We start from the raw sequence: 20,809 nt of genomic DNA, 5'->3' as shown, positions 1-20,809 counted from the left end.
ATTTTTCCCATTGAAACTCATTGTTTTCAAGTCGTGGATTAAAGGACATTGGACATTTTCATCAGGTGTTTGTCCAAGAGGTTGATTATGGAGATGTTATTCCAAATATTTGCAGAACTTGTGTTTGAGACGAAGTGATTTAAGACACACTTTCAATAAAATGAGTGTTACTAAAATAATAATGTTACTGAAACTGCAAAATTGATCCAGAAGAATGACCCCTTACTGTGGTTTTCTGCCTTCATATTTGTCAAGATAAAAGGCATTACAAGAGTGAAGAAACAGGCTGAAATTTTCACCTGTCTCTATTTCAGAATATTATCTATATGTGTTTGAATGCAGAAATCATTAAATGATAGTATGTGAACTGCTTTTGGTAATTAGTTTATAATAATCTGGTTTCTATAATATATACATATAAGGGTGCAGCACAATGTCAAACCTTGTGAGCCTCCCTGTTTAGACAGTGCTGTAAATCTTCCTGATCCTATGAGTTTTCCACTATTTCAAATAATCTCAAGTTTCAGAATTTTGAATGACCATTCTAACAGGATGACCACCTCTAAGGAGCTGCAAGTATGCTAATTTGATCAAAGAATAACTGTTTTCAAATTCTATCCTGTTATTTCTAATTTCTTATCGTTTTTGAAAAGGAAAGAAATTCAATGCTAAAATGAAGTTCCTTTTATTTGATCATGGATTCAGCTGCTTTGCCAGAGATGGTTTGCTACTGAGCTCTTCAAATAGATCCTGGATTTTAACAGTCAATGAACCAAAGTCCATGGAAGTCAAAGAAAATAAAACCTCTTGATTTTAGTGAGCTTCAAGGTTATGTGAGAAGTGTGGATATTATTAATGGAAATGGAGTTTGAACTTACTGAGCTATACTAATGTACAGAGGTTAAATTTCACTCTGTTCTTTTTTTTCAGATTTTGGGAAGCTCATAAATTTGCTGTATATTTATATATGTATATTATGTAATATATATGTATATTAGCATATTATAGTTTATATTATATATAGCATAGTATATTAGCATATAATATACATACAAAATATATGTACATTAGCAGTGCATATTTTTTTCATTACTCTTAAAAAACAAAAACAAATCCAGTAAAACATAGTGTGAAGAGTTTGCTCAGAAGCTCACTGGATCTGATGTAAAGTGCATTTTCACACTTTGGAAAGTGAAAACATCAGACACTAGATGAGAGGCTGTGTGATTATCACAGGCAGAGCACAGCCTGGGTGGCAGGGTGGGATAGCTGTGTGGGTACAAAGCACACACTGCTGGCTTGGCTTTTAGAATTCTGCTTTGCTAAAAGTGAAAACCAGATCAGATAATAAAGGTCTGCAAAATTTCTGTCAGTCTGTGCACGCCAGTGCACGTCAGCATTCTGAAGGGATGATATTTCATTGCACTGTGCAGAGGCTGAAATTCAGCTAAATATAAAAAACCTTTCTGAGGTTCTGTATCCTCTCAGACCTTTCCTCGGTCTCGATCTGACATTTATTGTGTGCAGGCCTAGCATCCTGCTCCAGTACGTCAAAGCTGGTTTGCATGGATTAGACATGGATCCAAGTGCTTTGCTAGACTCACAATAAAGCATCTCATGAAGAATATTTTCAATCTTGCAGCAGCCTTCTCTTCATTAAGGTGGTGCAGCCCCAGTGCACTCCATGGCATGGGAATCCTACACGTAAGATTTGTGTAAAGCTGCACAGAACACTGAAATCTGCCTTGCTGCAAGGTGTGCTCCAGCCAATGGGCCAGTGCAGTACAGGTGGATAATACTAAATTTATTATGAACAGGAGTTTATTTCATGTCCATGAAAATATGAACAGGAAGTGATGTTTCCTTGAAGCACAGAATAGACAGATCTATGACTTAAAATGATTCTAAGTCACTGTTGTTTCTTGTTGTGACAGGGAAAAGAATTATAAAAGAAAGGCCTCATAAAATCAGGCCTGCTCCATTAAATTAATAGCTAGGCTGTCACCTCTTCTAAGAGTAGTTAAGCAATTTGCAAGTTCCCATGTGAAAACACTCTTGGTATGAAAGGTTCATTAATACAACAACCTATTCCTGGGTTGGAAAATAAGTGCATCTGTGTAAACAATAAGATCTGTGCCATGAGAACCCATAAAGGGAAAATGTAAACAGCCTGAATCTTAGCACATACACACAAATCACCTTCTGACCAAAAAATGAAGTAGTAAGAAAACTACCAGCCAATAGGTGTTGCACACAAGGTCTGTGAAAGCTGTATAAAATGAGTTATGTGAATAAAGAATTGGCTTTTCCCAGATAAAGAAGATGGAGTCTTGTCTAACTTACTAGAATAGTTCCTCTGTTATTTAAAGTACCCAATGTAGACTGAGTATGTTTTATTTTGCTCTAATATTGCAGAGTATAGAAGCAGTGTAATCTTACAATTTACCCCAGGCTGTGTATATGATGCACTGTGTGCTGGTATGTACACAATTTTGAAATGAAACAACTTAGTTGCTCTTTATTTTTATTTTCTCATTTACCTACAGAAAAATTTTACCAAAGCAAAATTATACACGATAACATTGCAGGAGAGGGAGGGAAGGAAAAAAAAAAGCAAAAAAAAAAAATCCAACAAACCAACCAGAGGGCAGAATGCTGTTTACCATTTATCAGATAAATGCAAACCATACTTCTTAACTTCAGGTCATTTTGGTCTTTTGTTTAGAATTGAGTCTAAATCTACACTGCAACAAAATAAAAATGCATTCTTCAAGACTGGTTCATTTCCTCTGGTGTAGGTAGCTTGTCAAGTGCTCCCATCTCTGCAAAATAAGAAAAAAAATAACACATATATAAGCATGCATCTTTATCTTAGCAATTAAGTAATGAAATCCAGTATCAGTAATAATTTTTTTTAATATTTTTCTCAACTAGAAGAGACAAATCTTTGAACTTTTCATATTTTAATTTATAAAACACTGGGCTTTTTTTCTTTTGAATGTCAGTAATATCTTCCTGATACAATTTCAACATTTTAGAAACAGCAGTGACAGAAAAACAATTATATTAATTTTATTATGTCAATTGATATTGCAGGATCTCAGCATCTCATAAGACTTAATATTATCTAATTACAGCTGCCATCCTACATGCTGCTCTTTATGAGAAGCACTTAAAGCTGGAGGGAATAATTTCCAAGACAAAGAGATGAAGGCCACTTTTAGTTACTAACAAGGTACTTCCTAGCAGTAAAAATGCTGCCTATTTCTTGCAGATTAAAATGTGTATCTAATCTGAATAACTATTGCCTGAATCTGAACCCCATGAGTGGGCTTTTGCCCCTTCCCCTACCAAGGAATATATCAAAACCAATGCACTTAATGTAGGAAGGTTTCATTTAAGCAAAAGTGTTTCTATCATATCTGCTATCAAATCAAAGGATTTCTATCATTAAGCAGCATGGTTTTCACTTGCTTAATTTACAGTTCTGGGTTTGTGTAAGAGTTTGTACTAATCCTCTCCAATAAATATTTTTAGGAAATAGTATGTGATAATATTCTGTGTCTGTTGCAACCTGAGAATACAAGAATTATGTCTGGAAAAAGCCAGATCTGGAGATTCATTTTTTTCATTTTATCATGAGGACACGGTAATATCAGCACCTCTTCTGAATAAACACAACTGTTTGTCATCTCTGTGCTAAGAAGGGAGCATTTTCAGCTGATTTGGAAGAAGCAATTTGTAGTTCTGTGAAGTGCTTTTTATTTTCTTGTCTGATTTAGCAGCTTTTAGCCTATGCAGAGAGTGTGTGCTTGAGCTAAACCTGTTTTACACCCTTTTTGCTGTGTCCAGATATTGATTTGACTTCCTAGGCTCACACAGCAGAGTAAAAGAGTGGTTTGGGCTCTTCCTTCACAGTGATACAACAAATTACTACTTTATCCACAGTAAATATATATGCTAATAACCTACTTTAAATGTGTATTTGAATTATTTCAGGCCCTTAGGATTAGCTATTAAGAGGTTTTGTTTTCAAATGCAAATTCAATTCAATAAACAGTGAGTTCACACTTTCAGTAATGAGAACTATTTTCCTTGGGTGGATACAAATAATTCAGAAAACAATGAGTAAAAAGTATCCCAGGTATCCAGAAAGCAAACCAATCCACTGAAAGTCTCTTTTAATAATGAAATTAAACCACAAATGCACACACAGTTCCACAGAATACACTTGCCACAAGGTTGCTTGTATTTTGTTGTATACAAGAGTAAGACTATAGAAGTTATTTATTGAATTGTTTACTTTTTGAGACAGAAATAGTCCCCCAACATTTGCAGCAGAATAACTTTTTTCTACTTGTTGCTTTCTTTGCAACAATGTATTACAATTTTATACATGTTTTAGACGAGCTGAAGAGGTTTTAAAAATCTGGACAAAAAGTGTTTGTTTGCGATTTTTTTTAAGCAAAACTAATGAAAACTTAGAAGTAGATAAATTTCTTCTTCACTGAATTCCACAGTAAAGCCACCACCCTTACAGAATCAGCTGGAAGCTCAGCATTACACCCCTGCCACACCTGTGAGGCTGAGCAGAGTTTTTATTTCATAGCATTCTGAGCTGTTTGCCAGTGTTGTTGCAGTTTTGTCTTGCAACTTTATTGTAGAATCCATGCAACAAGGGGGATGTGTTTCTTTTGTCACTAACACGAGATGGAATGGTATCAGAACTCTGCTGCATCAGAGCTCCACTGAGCTGCAATTTTTCAGGATCCCCTGCACTCTGTGTGTGTGAGTGATGCTAGAGGTGCTGCTCCAAGCCTTGCACACTCAAATCTGCGGCAGATGTGTACATTAAGGGACAGCCTTGTCTCCTCAGTAAATTTCCTGCCAGAAACTGTGAAGGATTAAAAGGTATTCACTAACCTTTCAGATGCAAGTAAGTCAAAAATTCAATTACTGTGCGCACAATGTTTTCGTCAGCCACGGGTCTTCCAAGGTTCCCTGTGAAACAAGCTGGTTGTTACTCAGAGCTACAAAATTTAAACTAAAACAAACATGGTCCAAAGAGACATTGTATGAGATACTGTGGCTAAGTTTATGAGTACTCTGAGGAGGGGGAAAAAAAGCCCAAACTACCTGAAATTCCTTTTCCCTTAAAATCCTTGATGCAAAACCTCATTTCATGGAGGGGCAAAGCCTCTATAAGGCAGGTAACTGCAATTGTCAGAATCAAAATCACCCAGCTTCAAATGCCATGGACACCTTAATTGTTGTGGTCTCTAGGCCTCATGAGACCTTGCAGAAGAGAGTTATCCTCTGTTCCCAACTCCCTCCCTTGTGTCCACCTGAGCCTGCAGGGATGGGTTAAATTTCAAATTGAGCAAACAAATTCATCAGCTTTACAGAACAGCTAAAAGCCCATTCATGTAGCCTGTCTTTGTTCCAAATAAGCCTTTGAAATGATACAGAAGTGATTTGTAGCCCAAAACCTGGGCCTGGATGTTTTTCTAAAAGCCCAGAAATCTGTGTTTTTACATAGGTATCTCATCCAGTGCACTTGTCTGTGAGCTTGTGAAACTAGCTTTTTGGTGCTATTTTAATGACCTAATGGGTCTTGTTATTGCACTTCTGAGAAGGATGCTTTCTGCATCTGTTAATGAGAGAAAAAAAATCAGCAAAGGGTTGGAGGAAGACACCTTGTTACTTTTAGGAGGATGGAGAACTGCTCTCTATTAAGAACAAATGGTAAGTAATGTCCCTAAGATTTATAATTCTCTGCACACAGATGAGGGTACCAGAACCAGCAGTCCACTACTGCATCACTGAAAACATTATCAGATGGGTGAGAAGGCAAACTGAGCTCTGTAGCACAGATTAAAAACATTGATGAGGCTTGCAAGGGACACAAAGGTTTCTGATACAAGGAAAAGAAGCATTTAAGAATGCATTTAATAGGCTTGCACCTAAAAATCTTGTCTTCCAGTCTTTGAACTCACACAAAGATGTTATTATTTGCATGAATAATGTTCTATTATTTGAATTTTTCCTTAACTTTTATTCCCAGCTAGTCTGTTACGGATTTTTATTATTATTGTATTACCCAGATTTTTACCCAGATTTTATTATCCATGTGATATTTATTGGATATTTTCCTCAGTGACTTGGAAATATTGTACTTATGTATTGCTCTGTCCTTAATTCTGCACGGTGGATAACCTGCAGATTTCAGTAAGCAAACCATTATGATCTTGTAATTTGAAGATATGACTAATCATGCTCATAGATGGTTGTAGCTTTGGTGTGTTTTTTCTTACCTGGACCTAGTTTTCAGTCCCCAATACAGCTTACAAATTTTTCCAGGTTATCTCGAGAGCTTATGCATTTTGCAGCATTCCTTCAAGGAGAGCACAGTCCTTTGCATGAACTCTTTTACATTAATAAAATAATATGTGCATATATTGCCATTTTAAGGGGCTTTTGCAAATAATCAGGAAAAATCTTTCATTTTCAATTAAAATGGCATGCTGATTACCTTATGCATTTATACATATATATATATATGTATATTTAAAGCTCCTTTGGGTAAGAACTCTGTAATAAACATCAGCTTCAAAGAAAGATCTGGTGAGAGAAGAGAATGAAGCTCACAGCAGCTGTATAGTTTTGAAGCCTCATCCTGACAGGTTTGCTTGGGTTTACCTGCAATTATCTGGAGGCTCAACAGTACCCAGCAAGAGAGTTCCATAAATCCATAATTTCATTTTCCTGTAAGAGACCTGGTATATGTACAAATGGCAACATGTTGCAATGCGATCTCCACTGCTGGATTACAAATCCCTCACTTCTACATTGTTTTTGACTGGCCATATATTGTTTTAACACTGGTACCTGAGACAGCAGGATTGGGGTTTTTGTTCCTTAAAAACCAAGAAGAAAAACCAAAGCACTGCATGAAAAAAAAACCACACACAAACCTCCCTCTGTAACTGTGTACCAGAACTGAACTGACAGTCCTTCAGAGAGCGTTAACAATTAAGAAATGTCTTAATGTTTCTCTTCTCTTTACATATGTATGTATGATTAATTAAGCACATATCCTTCATTTATGAACTTATTTAGTGTTAACTACATCTGTGCGGTTCTGGGAGTGTTTAAAATAGGCTCCAAAACCCTTGTTTTGCCCCCATTAGTGCAGTGATAAATGTGCTCAGTGAGTACTGTGGGACCTTTATCAGCCTAAGGGGGAGATTCATGCCAGCTCACTTCAGATGTCTGCAGCAGGTTCAGTTTCTCCTCAGGAGATAAAACAGGTTTTTCTAGAAGTTTCTGCACCTCATTCTGAGGTAGGTGTTCAAAATAAAGCCTAAAAACTGTCAGCTTCTCTTCATAAAGGGAGCCTAGACATATATTTTAGAGGGCCAGCTTTAGATGACAAATCCAGAACAAGGCTGCACCCTTTTCTTTGCCACTTACTAAATTCTGACACATGCAACATCCAAGCATTTTGACTTCAGTTGTGACCAGGTTGTCAGTCTTTTAATGAAGATAATCCACCTTGCTAAATCATAGGAAAGACTGAGACTTGGTATTTTCTATAGCCTTCATTACTGAAAGACACCTTTATGGACCCTCTTCTTTGCCAGAAAACAATTAACTCTGGAGTGCCTAGAGTGACATTTGAAATATTTGTTTGAACATATGAAAAGAGAAAAAAGTCTAAGTTTTTTCAAAGCAATATGATCTATTACACATTTAAAGCAACAAAATTATGATACATTTTCCTAATCACTTAGATGTTGTAAGCTATGACCATACAAAGATCACACCAAATGGCCAAATGTCATTTTTCTTCCTTTCATATGTTTATTAGGATTTCTGTTGAAATGCAGAAATCATTTTGTAACCAAGTAGTCAGTTCAATAGTAAATAAATTACTTAACATAAAAAACAAATCAAAAATGCTGGTTTCCAGATTTTCATTACCTGCTTTAATATCCTCCTCAGGTGGTATTTCACGTTTACCAGTGAAACCATGCTTGTCATTAAATGATCTGTGGTTATCTACTGCATCTGATAAACAAATTAAAAATCAGAGGAGTTAATTGACTTAGCAACAATCTTTCCTATATTGCTTGCTTTTCATGGATTTCAATGAAAAGATCATGATGAGCAGTTTTGATGTACAAAATTACAAGAATGTGTCATTAAATGTTATGTGTCATTAAATACAATAACCTTTCTTCTAAATTTTTGCTTGTGATTTATCTAAATTACAGACCCAGTCCTGGGCTACATACTTGCTGAAACTATTACTGGATTCAGAAGTTGCAAAGAAAAAAGGAAGGATATATCTGCATATAAACTGGGCACTGTCCTTACTACTCTTTTCCCTGTCTTTAAGAGAATGTTGCTGGTGAGTGTGCTTCAAAGGAAACTGCAGATATTTCCCATGAATAACCTTCAGAAACTATCTTACATGCCCTTGTGTCTCTTCTCCCTCCCTTGCAATGGACATTTCCTTTATCAGTAAAAGCTGATCAATATGAGCTCCAATAAAGGATTATTCCTATTATCCACTCTTAGATGTAAAACTTAAGTCTTTGACAAGCACATTTCCCCACAGTATTTTTTCCAATTTGCTTAGATCTGCTTTGGGCAAATATACTTCCAGACATTTACAGAATCAGTTAATACATTTAAGATGCATTAAACTTCTTTTCTATTTCTTTGTGTATCCTTATTGTTAGCTAAAAAGAATGAAGAGTGTCAGAGTAAGTATGTGTAACATTTTTCTGTGTGTTACTGAGACTGAAAATACAAAAACACCGGTGATGAATTTTACCCCATTCACAAGAATTAATGGCAAAAGGACAAATATTTGATACAGCTTAGTTCTGCATTATTTGTCTTATAACCTGCATTTGTTATCTCTACCTGTAAACCAGTACTCCTGTATTTTGAACACCTTGTATATTCATTTTTCACATAGTGAACTGTTAACAGTCTTAAGTATTCATTTTGTTTTAATTAAAAAAAAGTAGTATAATAAAGTCAAGTAGTGAATGTTTGTAAAAAGATTTAAAGGTGAAATCTGAAATACATGGAGAAATGCCAAATGCCACATTTTGTCATTCTGCCCTTGACATCTAAGATGTTGTAAGATTTTTTTAACACTTCTGGTGGTGACGTATTTGTCATATGAAAATTACAGTTCAGAAGCACAAAATGTGAGCAGATGTGTTTCTGGACATAAGGCCTCCCATCACACTTCTTTAGAAAAGAGCAGCTGCTGTCTAAGACAGCTCAGTTCTATGATAGGCATGTAACAAACATCTAAACAAGTGTTTTCCCAAATGAGTTCCTTAAGTCTTGCAGGTTTAGACAAAATTACCATATTCAGAGAAGTGAATAATGCAATTTTTGCATTTTGACATAATGGGGGGGAAGTGCCTGACTTACGTGGCCCGAGTAGATAACCAGCACTGTTCAAAGTCCAGCCCCTTTTGTCTTTCGCCTTAAAGAAAAAAAATCAACTATGTTATTGCATGACCTACACTCAAAAGGACATTCTCTCAGCAGAGTTTTCTGAAGGCTCAAAATCAAGAAAAATATTTTTAAAATATAGCCAATCATACTGAAGTAAATATTCATGGTCAGCTCTTGCCCTCCCTGTCTGCAGTGTTGCTGTTGACATCCATGTGGTTTGACGATATCACACCACATATGTGTTGGCCACAAATCACACTTTGGGGGCAGAAATTCCTACCTTATACTTGAAGTTTATCTTACCACCTGATAGTACCTTAGCAAACAGCAATGCAATTTATTGCTTGGATTTACATGACGGCCTCTTCGTGAAAGAAGTCCATATGTACATCATCCTTTCTGAGGCAGGTGGGACACACATTCAATTTTCATCTAGCAACCAGACATTCTTAATCATAGTAATTTTTTACAAGGGAGCTAGTATTTAAAATCTCCAAATTCTTAGCTGAAAAAAATAAATAAAATTTAAAAAAAAAAAAAAAAAACACCAAAAAAACCCACAAGCAAACTGTTTATAGCCCGAAATGGTTTTGAGTGCTGCATCCTTTGCATTCCCACTATCCAAGAACAGCGTGTATCCGTGGGAGGTTCAAGGCTCCGGGCTAGCTGAGACACGGATACTTACTGAGAAAACCAGCCCGAGTGTTTCCGAGAGGGTGGCACAGAGGATTAAAGACACCAACAGGAAACTGGTGCACCTCTGCATCTGGAAGAAACGCACCGGGGTAAACGCTTTGCCTGCGGCTGCCTGGGGAGTGGGGGCGCACCTACTCCCCACGGCGGGGCTGGGCAGCCCGATTCCCGCTGGGAGAAGGGCCGGGGGGACGAGGGGGGACAGTACCTTGATCTGGGGCGGTGTGTCCCTGGCGGGGCTCCCGGGGGCGGCCGGAGCGGGGCTGGTCCCACGGCGGCTCTCAGTGCATGGCCGCGCTCCCGCCGCGCTCCCGCCGCGCTTTATGGGCTGCGGAGCGGCCGGGCCGCCGAGAGCCGCCCACCGCCTGCCCCCGCCTCCCCGGGCAGCTCCCCGTGCCCGGGGAAGGGCAGGAACCGAGGCAATCCAATTACAGGTACAGGGAGGCACCACGCAGGGAGCCGGGGCTGCGGCGCGGGCGGTCACCCCCGGCCTGTGCCTGCGCCTCGGCCCGCCCGAGGCACCGGGGACAAGGGGGGACGGGGGAGAACCGGGATGCGCATCACCTCTACGGACTCGGGAACCGGGGATGCACATCACCTCTAGGGACTCGGGAACGGGGGTGCACATCACCTCTAGGGACTCGGGAACGGGGATGCACATCACCTCTCGGGGACGGGGGTGCACATCACCTCTCGGGCACTCAGGTGCGGGAGCAGCGCTAAACACGCGTGTCTGCGTGTGCTGCTGGCGGAGGAGAGTCCCGGCGCTGGGGACAGTGAGGAGTTCACGCAGCCCTGCTCTGCTTTGGAGCCCTGCAGCTCCCTGCGGTTCACTGGCGGCCCCTTGCAGTGGCTGTGAGTCCCGCTCGGTGCTCCAGCTCCTGCAGTCTGTACCTCCTGCCCCGCTGATCGGAGCCAGCTCTTCTGTCAGGATAGACAGAAAAGCCAGGGGTTTAGCTATCTCCATGACTAGACTAGCCCTGGCCGGTGCATTTACAACCAGTGCAGTTTCACCTGTTTGCTTATCTCGGTTGTGGTTGCAGCTGGCATCGGGGTGTGCAAAACTGAATTCCAAAGCAGAGATTCCAGCATTAGTTCCATTTTTCCCCCTTGCCAAATTGTACGTTCTCTACAAAAATTAGTTTATACACTGCAAGTCCCTCGAATTCATTTCTCTTTCAATGAGAAAACATCACAGATGTTGCATAGAATAAGTTATCCTTACAGCTCCTTTTCCAGAAACTGCTAAAGAGTCTCTGCAAACTTTTGAACAACATATTTATCATTCATTAGTTTAAAAAGCAAACATTTTTTTCATTTCATGTAGCATAATATTTATAATCCAACCTAGAAGCAGAAGCTGTGTCTTATATTTCTATTTCTTGCTCTCTTTTGTTGGATGCAGTAGGGTTATAATAGCCTAGCCTTGTCTTTGGGTCTCTGAGCAAAAATTGCTGGGATAAAGTTTATTTTATGCATTTCTTAAATGCTGATGTACATGCATGGTAAGCTCAGATTTGCAGATTTTATTCAATACTTTTTATCATTTGCTGAAGGTGTTCTCTCAGCTACTGCATGATGCTCACAATTCAGATTAGATGAATATGGAAAATAGCAATATAATTTTTGCAAAGTGATGTTTTTCCTTTACCTCATCAAAAGTGCATTTTGACTGAAATTCCCTAGCTTTCAGCTGTTAAATTCCATTAAGTAATTTTTGAAACACGAAGCTTCTTTGTGACACAAGATATTTTATTTTTGTTACATTATTTGAAAAAAACCACAGAAGATGGTTATATGAAGAGAAGTCCAATTTTGCATTCAAGAAATGTTACAAAAATGTGTTAAGTCTGTGAGCTTTGATTAATTTTGTTTTTGATATTCTTGTAAAATGTATTTGAAACGTTTTTGAACCTGCAGTTTTTATTCTGATTTTTCATCCACAGTATTTGCACCTTCCTGTTAAATTAGAGTGAAATGATCTCTTTATCTCCACTAGAGTCAGATGCAAAAGAAAGCCTTCTTTTATACTGAAAAGCTTAATCTATCACTTGCCCATCATACGTTTTTGTCTAAATCAATCTTTATGTTAGTGTCAATTAAATAATTTTATCAGTCATTCCTACAATTGATGTTCTCATTCCCACAATTTTCTTTCTCAAGAATGCTATTAGTCTTTTTTTTTCTTTTTTTTTTCTTTTTTTTTTTTTTTTTTTTTATTCCATAGAAATTTTAAATCTCACTGCTCAGAGAAAAAAAAATGAGCACTAGTCTGAAGCCTGCCTTTCCTAACTTGGCTTGACTAATGGCCATCTCTGTGACACACAGCTTGTTTTCACTGAGGAGACCCTTCAGAGCACTAATTCCTCCACTGATTTATTTATTGGCTGGTTAATTGTAAAGGCTAATTGCAATTTGCAGGAGCTGTTAGGTTATGCCTAATCCTCACCAGAGGTCCATTATCAGATAAACTCACAATGAAGCTCATCTAAAAGTCACTCGAGTCAGTGGAACAATAAACATTGATAACAAAGCTGTCTCTGATGTCTCCAAGCTGATACATGAGAGACAGGATTGGTGTGTCACACAGTAACATGTATATGCAATTTCACAGGGGTGATTGTAACTCCGTTTCAAAAACAATTAAAAGGAAAACAGGGAAGAATACTGTTTGCAGCCAGGGGGAAAAAAGCTTTGAATTTTTAAGGAAATGATAATATGGATTAAATAAATTACAGTATTGAAACATTGAACATGGGAAATAAAATTATTATATTTTTGTCACTGGAGGTTTAATTTTGTGAACAAACAGTAAATCCTAAGGATTCTACTTTGTCTTTAATAATAAAAATTTCTCTTTCATGCATTTGGTGAGGTAGGACGGACCATTTAAATTTTAAATAGCAAAAAAAATAAACTATACAGAATGGCTATTTTGTATAGTAGAAAAAGCACTGAATAAAAGTGGATTTTGCATTATATTTTCAAAGGGTCTGGAGTCTGCAGTTGCCTCCCTTCACAGTTGAGATTACTGAGAGATAATGAATGAAGCAGGAAAAAGCAAGTCTGCTATTTCTGTGTTGAAGTTATCTAATAGAGCTGTTTTCACCAACTCACCAATGAATATTAAAATCAAATATTAGGAACTGCTGCAGTCACAGAGATATCCATCTGCACAAAAATGAGTGAGGTTTTTTCCTACTTCCCGGGCAACATCAAGTGTAAACATATTGTTTAAGACCTTTCTCAGGTGTGTACACAAAACCTCTAATATAATATGAGCAACTGTAATGAATTACAGGCTTGGAAAATAAATTACCAGAAAAAAAAGGCTCTCATATATGAGTAATTCAGTGAAACAATGGCATCACAGAAAGTAAATACTTTATTGAAGGAGTGTCATCGTCCAGCTAACTACAAAAGATTGATTGCAGAGGTTCAAGATGTCTATTTTGAATCCTGTTCAATATTTACCAGGTGATCACTAAAATACAGCGGCACCAGTAACTTACGCTGCTGTCGTTCCTGCATTGGAAACAGTTTTAAATTTTTGAGATCAGTGTTTCCACCCTGAATAGAGAGATTTATTGTAACTGAGCATGGAGAACTCAAATGCAAGACTTTCTGTGGCTAAATCGGAGTGGGAAAGGCACAAATGTTTTTCTAACAGAGTATGGACACTGAGAGATCTGAGCATCCAGAAGCAGAGAGGCATTCTAGCTGCCATCAAGGCTGTGAATTGCTTCACTGATCTAAAGGCTTCTTGCTATTCTTGTGGTAAATGAGTCTGGTGGTTCTGCCAGTGCTGAAAAGTTATTTAAAGTTTTTCTTTCAGCTCAAAACTCTTGCCCCGGCCCTCAACATTTGCATCTCAGCTGCTCATTGCTAACTTAAGCAGAGATAAGTTGAAGATGATGCTGTCTGCATCTGAAGATGACAGAATTTCAGTATACAACTACCATTTTGTAAGTAGTTTGCTCTTAAGTCTTAAAGAAATCTCATGCATAGAATTACTTCCTTCTTTAATGGAGGTAGAACAGAGAACAGGTTGTTGTGTTTTGTTTAAAAAAAATATTAATACAAGAAAGTAATTTCCTTCATCCTTCCAAACCCTTTGCTATTGTTTTCTTCTCAATTTTTAATTTCAGTGAAATGTAGGCAATCTTCACTGAGTCAATCTGTTGTACGTTTTACCACCTCAGCATCAAATAGAGCTAAATATTATAGATATCTTCTGAATGAAAGGCTATTTTCTGTTCTGCATTACACTGATACCAACCAACAATTTCCTCTTATTACATCATTAAGTAGGCTACCAGAGCAATTATTCACAAACATATACCATTGCATCAAAACTGTGACTAGCACATGTTAGATCATCTCCTGTATTTTTAAAATTATTTTTGATTCAAGAAGCATGGTGATTTTTAGACTAATTGTGTATATATAAAAAAGAAACCACAGAATAAACACTTCAGAGAAAAATTCTTAAAATTACTTACTATACACATCAATAATATTGTGATGTTGTGAGAAATTATAAGAAACCCCACTAAATCTTGATTCCTGCTTCCTTACAGGCAAATAATGTATAAATTTGGGTAAGATAGGCCAGTAGGTTCAAACCTATCATGGACAGATTTCTCACCAGCACAAAGACACAAGCTTCATTTCCTAAAGAAGTAAGACAGAACCAGAGGCTCTCCTAATGACAGTTTATCTGGAAAGAGCATCGGGAATTTGGAATATTCTAAGAAATACCATTTTCAAGTGTTTCTGGTATGAACAGTAGTGGATCAATACAGATTGCACACCCTACTGCCATTCCCAGTCTGTGCATCCCCAGAACACTTCTATTTGGGCAAAGAGGATATATGCAGAAGGCTCACTGAAATTTCAAGATAGCCACTGCTTCAGCTATTTCCTTTGTAGGCCAAGGAGAAGGATGGGTCAGAGGCACTGCTTCTCTCAGAAGCAAACACAGCTTTATATAGCTCAGCTCTGTAAGGGACTGAGTTTGGCACTCAGCTCCTGTTAATATTAGAGCTCAGCTTCTCTGACTCTCTCTGAGTTCAAATGGGAACCTCTGACTCAAAGGGCTGATTCAGGATTTACAGTTGCAGAGGTTCCTTTAACAAACTCTGAATTCTGGTGCTTACCTGAAGGAAGCTGGTTCTTGGCTTAGTTTTCCATTTAATTCCTCCTTCATTGATGACTTCCTCCTCCCTTGATCAGCTTCAGGGGAAGCTCACCCCTACAAAACACAAGGGATTTTCAGGTCCTGCAAGATGTCAGGAGGAATTCCTGCCTACCCAATCCCTGCAGGGCTGCATGCTGTTTAACATCCTCCTCAATGGTCTGGATGATGGGACTGAAAGCACCTTCACCAAATCTGGTGGTGGCACCAAACTGGGTGGTGCATTGAACATGTCAGCAGGGATGTCTTACAGACAGAGCTGGACACGCTGGAAGAGTGGGGCAGAAAGAACAGTATGAAGTTTGACAAAGACAAGTGCAAGGCTATGCCCCTGGAATGGCATCACCAAAGCTCCCAGGACAGGCTAGGATCCATCTGTCTGAGGAGGAGCCTTGGTGAAAGGGCCCTGGAAATCCTGGTGGACGAGATAACACAAGCCTGCAGTGTGCTGCTGCAGCAAGGAAGGCAAATCGGATCCTAGGCTCTGTCCATGGAGCAGAGACAGAGTCATGATCATCCCAGCCTAGTCTGCACTTGTCAGGCCACACTGCACCACCATGCCCAGTGCTGGTATGCACCATTCAAAAAAGACAGACACATTGGAGAGAGCTCAAAGGAGGGCCACAGAGGTGATCAAAGAGCTGGAGAACCTGCTCTGTGGGAAAGACTTAAGGAGTTAGGTCTTTTCACCCTGGAGAAGAGGGGGCTCAAGGGAATCTCATCAGAGTTTTCCACTTCCCAAAAAGCAGCCACAAAGCACAAGAATGCTCACTCTTCACAAGGACACACATGGAGAGGACAACGAGCAAAGGGCACAAGCTGTACTCAGAGAGGTTTCATTTTGATGTAAGAGAGGAATTATTTACAGTGAAAACAACCAGTGTCCCATGGCCTCAGTGGAGTCCCCATCATGGAGGTTTTAAAGTCAAGTGGTCAGGGTGCTAAACAGGAGATGATTTTTCAAGGTCCACTCCAACCTGAGCTAAATTATAATAAGTGCTTTACCAAATTATGTGTACTAAAATGAGAAGCCACAGGAAAGAAGGTCAGTGCTTTCATGGCTCTTATTTTTTTAACAGGACACAGTGCCAGCTGCTTCATTAGCAAGTATGTTGCAACCTTATAATACAAAAACCCTCACAAGTGGGCATTTCAGACATGCAATGAATTCACAGCAATTCAAAAAAGGAGCTACAGAATAATACATGAAATATTTTCCAAAAGGATTTTATATTAAGTTCATTGAAGTGTAAAAAAAAAAAATAGGCAGAATGTTAGAAGATAGATATTCAGCCACAAAATACAGTTTTATATTTTGTTTGTTACTGGTTTTTATTTTGTTAAAGCATAAAATAGAGTTAGCAGGATTATTATATGCAGCCATCATTATCGTACTCTAAGTGCATGCACTTAGTCTTTTTCTGCTATGATAAGAAAGAACCCATTCCATCTTACAGGCTCACTGTGTAATTTGAAAACAGGGTAGAGAAAACTGGGTGGAATACCTTTCTTGTTGTCCTTGACATCCTTTACTATGTTTAATTCCAAGTGGTCCTCAGCATTCCTCATGACATCTCTGCATACTCTGACAAGGTTCCCATAATCCCCCCAAACAGCCTGTCCCTTTTTCAGTATTTTGTGTACTTGCTTCTTCCTTTTGGGCTTTGCCAGAAGCTTTTTGCTCATCCATGCAGGTCTCCTGCTCTGCTTTGTGTGATTTCTTATTCATGTGGATGCACCAGTCTTGAGGTTAGAGGAAGTGATGCTTGAGTATTAACTAGGACACCCTTACCTTCTAGATCCCTAACCCATAGGATTCCTCCAGGTAATTCCTTGAGGAGGCCAAAGGTATCTCTCCTGAAGTCAAGGGTGGTGATCCTACTCATTGCCTGGCTTCCTCCATGCTAGATCCTGTGCTCCATGGCACTGCGGCCAAGGCTGACCCAACATTCACATGGGTAATGGTTGGACTTGGTGAACCTGCAGGTCATCTCCAACCTTAGGGATTCTATGATTCACCAGCCAGTCCTTCCTTGTTTGTCAGTACAAGTCCAGCAGAACACCTCTCCTTGATGGCTCCTCCACCACCTTGTCAAAGTGACCACGAGTTGTTTTTCCAGCAGAGCTCAGGGTGGTGAAAGTTCCCAAAGAGCACCAGAGCCTGTGACTGTGAGGCTCCTTCAGCTGACGGGAGAATTCCTCACTGACTTCCTCCTCCTAACAGGGTGGCCTGTAGCAAACACCCACAGCAGTGTCACCCACATTGTCCCTGAATTCTTACCTGTAAGCTCTTGTCTTGTTCCTCACCCAGCCCGAGGCAGAGCTTGGTACATCCCAGTTGCTCTCTCACATAAAGAGCAGTTCCACCACCTCCCCTTGCTGGCCTGTCTTTCCTAAAAAAAAGGAGCCATCCATGAGAGCACTCCAGTCATGTGAGCTATCCCACCATGTCTCTGTAACTGCAGTGAGAATGTGCACACTGATCTCTAATTCTGCTCATTTTTCCCCATGCTGTGTGTGTTGGTGTACAGGCATTTCAGAGATGTAATTGATACTGCTGCCAAAACACTCGGATAAAAAACACTTTGGAGTCTCCTCAGTATACACACAAAAAAAGAAAATAAGCTAAAAAAAAAAAAAAAAAAAAAAAAAAAAAAAAAAAAAAAAAGTAACAAGTCCCCACTAAAAGGCCTGGTTTGCAAGACAAATGCAGGAATTGGTTTTGTTCTACCCATCCTTCCAAAAGACAAAGGACAGAATATCCTAGATGTGGATGGCAATGACACAATATTTGATCAAGGAGAGGCTTCATCTGGCTGCTTGCAAAGCTACCTGACTTTTTGTGCACAGAAACTTTGTGCTCTGAGTTTTGCAGTATTTATAAAGTAGAAAATTTCTCAGGAGCAATGTTAGAGCTTTATCCTAGAGAACCAGCACTGCTACATTATATGAGCATCTTGATTCTATGCCATTTTCAAAACTATCTGTTACTGCTGGTAGCCGAACATGAATTTGCAGGCTTCAAAATGAGTGTTCCCTCCCACTTCTATCCAAGGAAAATATATGTTTACTATATACAATCTTTTCTGATATTACTTCAAAGGACTTGAACTTCCAGAAGAAGATGACTCATTTGTTTTGAATGAAAGATAGAAATTTCTATTAACTACTAGCAAATCGTTGGAAACTCTTCAAGAAAAAAGCAAAAAGCAGTATCTCATTGAGTCCTTTGGATTGCTGTCTTTGGAATTACCACACACATTTATTATATAGCACCAAGTAAATCCAGATAAAGCCTGCGTTTTATCCTTTCTATTTTCCCCATCTACACCCACTGTATTCCTTAATATATTTTTTAATGGGTAAAAAGGAATAAATGTGAAACACTTACCAGAGGAACATGTTACCTTATTTCTGATTGTTGTCTTTGTTCTGTGTTTCCTAGAAGTTACTTGGGGATATTTTGTTTTTACCTGATGGAAATAAATATTTATTTTTCAAGTACAGAAAATCATTATTTGGTGGAACACTTCAGCAAGATTGTAAAGTTTAGAACTACTGTTCTATGGGTGTCTTCTAATCAACTTTCACTTATTTATTATCAGTGTAGGAAGGCCATCAGAAGATTTTGGGATTGTTTTTAAAGAGTTTGAACCATCAGTTAATTTTTAATTTCTTTTGCTGTTACATGTAAACATGTATAAGGCAAAAAATATTGAATTTAGTACTTACCAAGTCACCCCCACTGGATCACTTCTGTACGTTGTAAGTCAGAGTAAAACTGTTACCATCTTAGTCAATGATATAATATTAATTTGCAAAAAAAACCCCTAAAATAAGAAAGCTTCATACCTCTTTTGGGACTATCGGGACCCTCTTTCAGACTACTTATAGGTTCATGAAGACATCATTGCAGTTCAGGTGTGTAATTACCCAAATTAGGGATCACTGAGGTCTCAAGAAAGGGATTCTGAGTATTTGTTAGCAATTTCTCTCTCTGCTGAAAACACATGCAGCTAAGAACTTGTATTCAGAGTCTTGGTTAAATTCTAAAGATTAATGGTGCAAATGCCTCTTTATTAAAAAAAATAAAATAAAATTACACTTGCCTATATTACCTAGAAGCCTTTAAGAACAGATTAAAGGTTTGTTCTTCAGAACTTCAGCCACCAATGCCTGACTTTATAAGCCAATCTTCACTGAAAGATTATATTCTTCCCTTTTTACAAATAGTAGTAGTTCATCATGCACCTCAAAATTTAATTCTCTAAATATACAAATGCTGAGGTAAAACAAATGGGTAGTTTTTCTTTAGGTTAGTTCTGTGTGTTTCCTTCCTTCCTTCCTTCCTTCCTTCCTTCCTTCCTTCCTTCCTTCCTTCCTTCCTTCCTTCCTTCCTTCCTTCCTTCCTTCCTTCCTTCCTTCCTTCCTTCCTTCCTTCCTTCCTTCCTTCCTTCCTTCCTTCCTTCCTTCCTTCCTTCCTTCCTTCCTTCCTTCCTTCCTTCCTTCCTTCCTTCCTTCCTTCCTTCCTTCCTTCCTTCCTTCCTTCCTTCCTTCCTTCCTTCCTTCCTTCCTTCCTTCCTTCCTTCCTTCCTTCCTTCCTTCCTCCCTCCCTTCCTTCCCTTCCTTCCCTTCCTTCCCTTCCTTCCCTTCCTTCCCTCCCTTCCCTTCCTTCCTTCCCTTCCTTTCCTTCCTTCCTTCCCTTCCTTTCCTTCCTTCCCTTCCTTTCCTTCCTTTCCTTCCTTTCCTTCCTTTCCTTTCTTTCAGCATAGCAGTTCAATAATTGCTGAAAATTTACAGGCTCCATTTTCCCTAAATAACTGAATAAAGCAAATTAAATAAACCAGAAAAAAAGTCAGACATATGCCTGTCAGGCAGGTACCTTACTAGTTTTCTTGAATAATTTAATAATATTTATCAAATAAGCTTTGTAGACACTGAAAAAACAGGAAGTATTATAAACTGTGAAAATAGTTTGCCTGTTCTCACTAGAAATCTACAGAAATTTCATAAAAGTTTCTGTAATGGACACTTGTGTCAATGTAGATTTTCCCAGCATGATGAAAATAGGAATATTTATGCTTATTCTTTTTGCAGTCGATTTTCCTCTATGTGTCCTGGATATCATTAATGTATCACTGCAAAAAGAATTAATATCAGTAGCTGCAGAATCTGGCGTGACCCACATGTTAACAAATAAATTAAGTAATCTGGGTGGTCTAAAGTTTTGCCTCCACTGTCGGGTAAAGATATCCACACATTCCTAAAATAGACCTTTGCCTTTCCATTTGTTTTTGGCTAACCAAAATGGCTTTTTGTAGTCTTTGGAAGTTAGTAAATACACATTTTGGTGAAGGTTATAAAGAAATCTTTCATAACCAAAACCCTGATATTGAAAAACTACATATTTTGACAGACATCTCAGTTGCAAGA

At 38.6% G+C, this 20,809-nt stretch overlaps 1 protein-coding gene across 1 annotated transcript; it reads right to left on the bottom strand.

Moving 5' to 3' along the window:
• Positions 1–2,490: 2,490 nt before the first annotated feature.
• On the bottom strand, positions 2,491–10,657 carry GAL (galanin and GMAP prepropeptide). The gene is made up of 6 exons (XM_063398298.1): positions 10,388–10,657; positions 10,172–10,252; positions 9,460–9,514; positions 7,984–8,070; positions 4,924–5,001; positions 2,491–2,822 (listed from the first exon to the last, which is right to left on the bottom strand). The coding sequence occupies exons 2-6, from the start codon at positions 10,250–10,252 to the stop codon at positions 2,770–2,772; spliced, it is 354 nt and encodes a 117-aa protein (XP_063254368.1). The 5' UTR covers positions 10,388–10,657; the 3' UTR covers positions 2,491–2,769.
• Between the last annotated feature and the right edge of the window lie 10,152 nt (positions 10,658–20,809).

The sequence above is a fragment of the Prinia subflava genome, chromosome 5 (assembly GCF_021018805.1).
Source record: "Prinia subflava isolate CZ2003 ecotype Zambia chromosome 5, Cam_Psub_1.2, whole genome shotgun sequence".
Lineage (NCBI taxonomy): Eukaryota > Metazoa > Chordata > Aves > Passeriformes > Cisticolidae > Prinia > Prinia subflava.
This window is presented reverse-complemented; position numbering and strand designations above follow the sequence as displayed.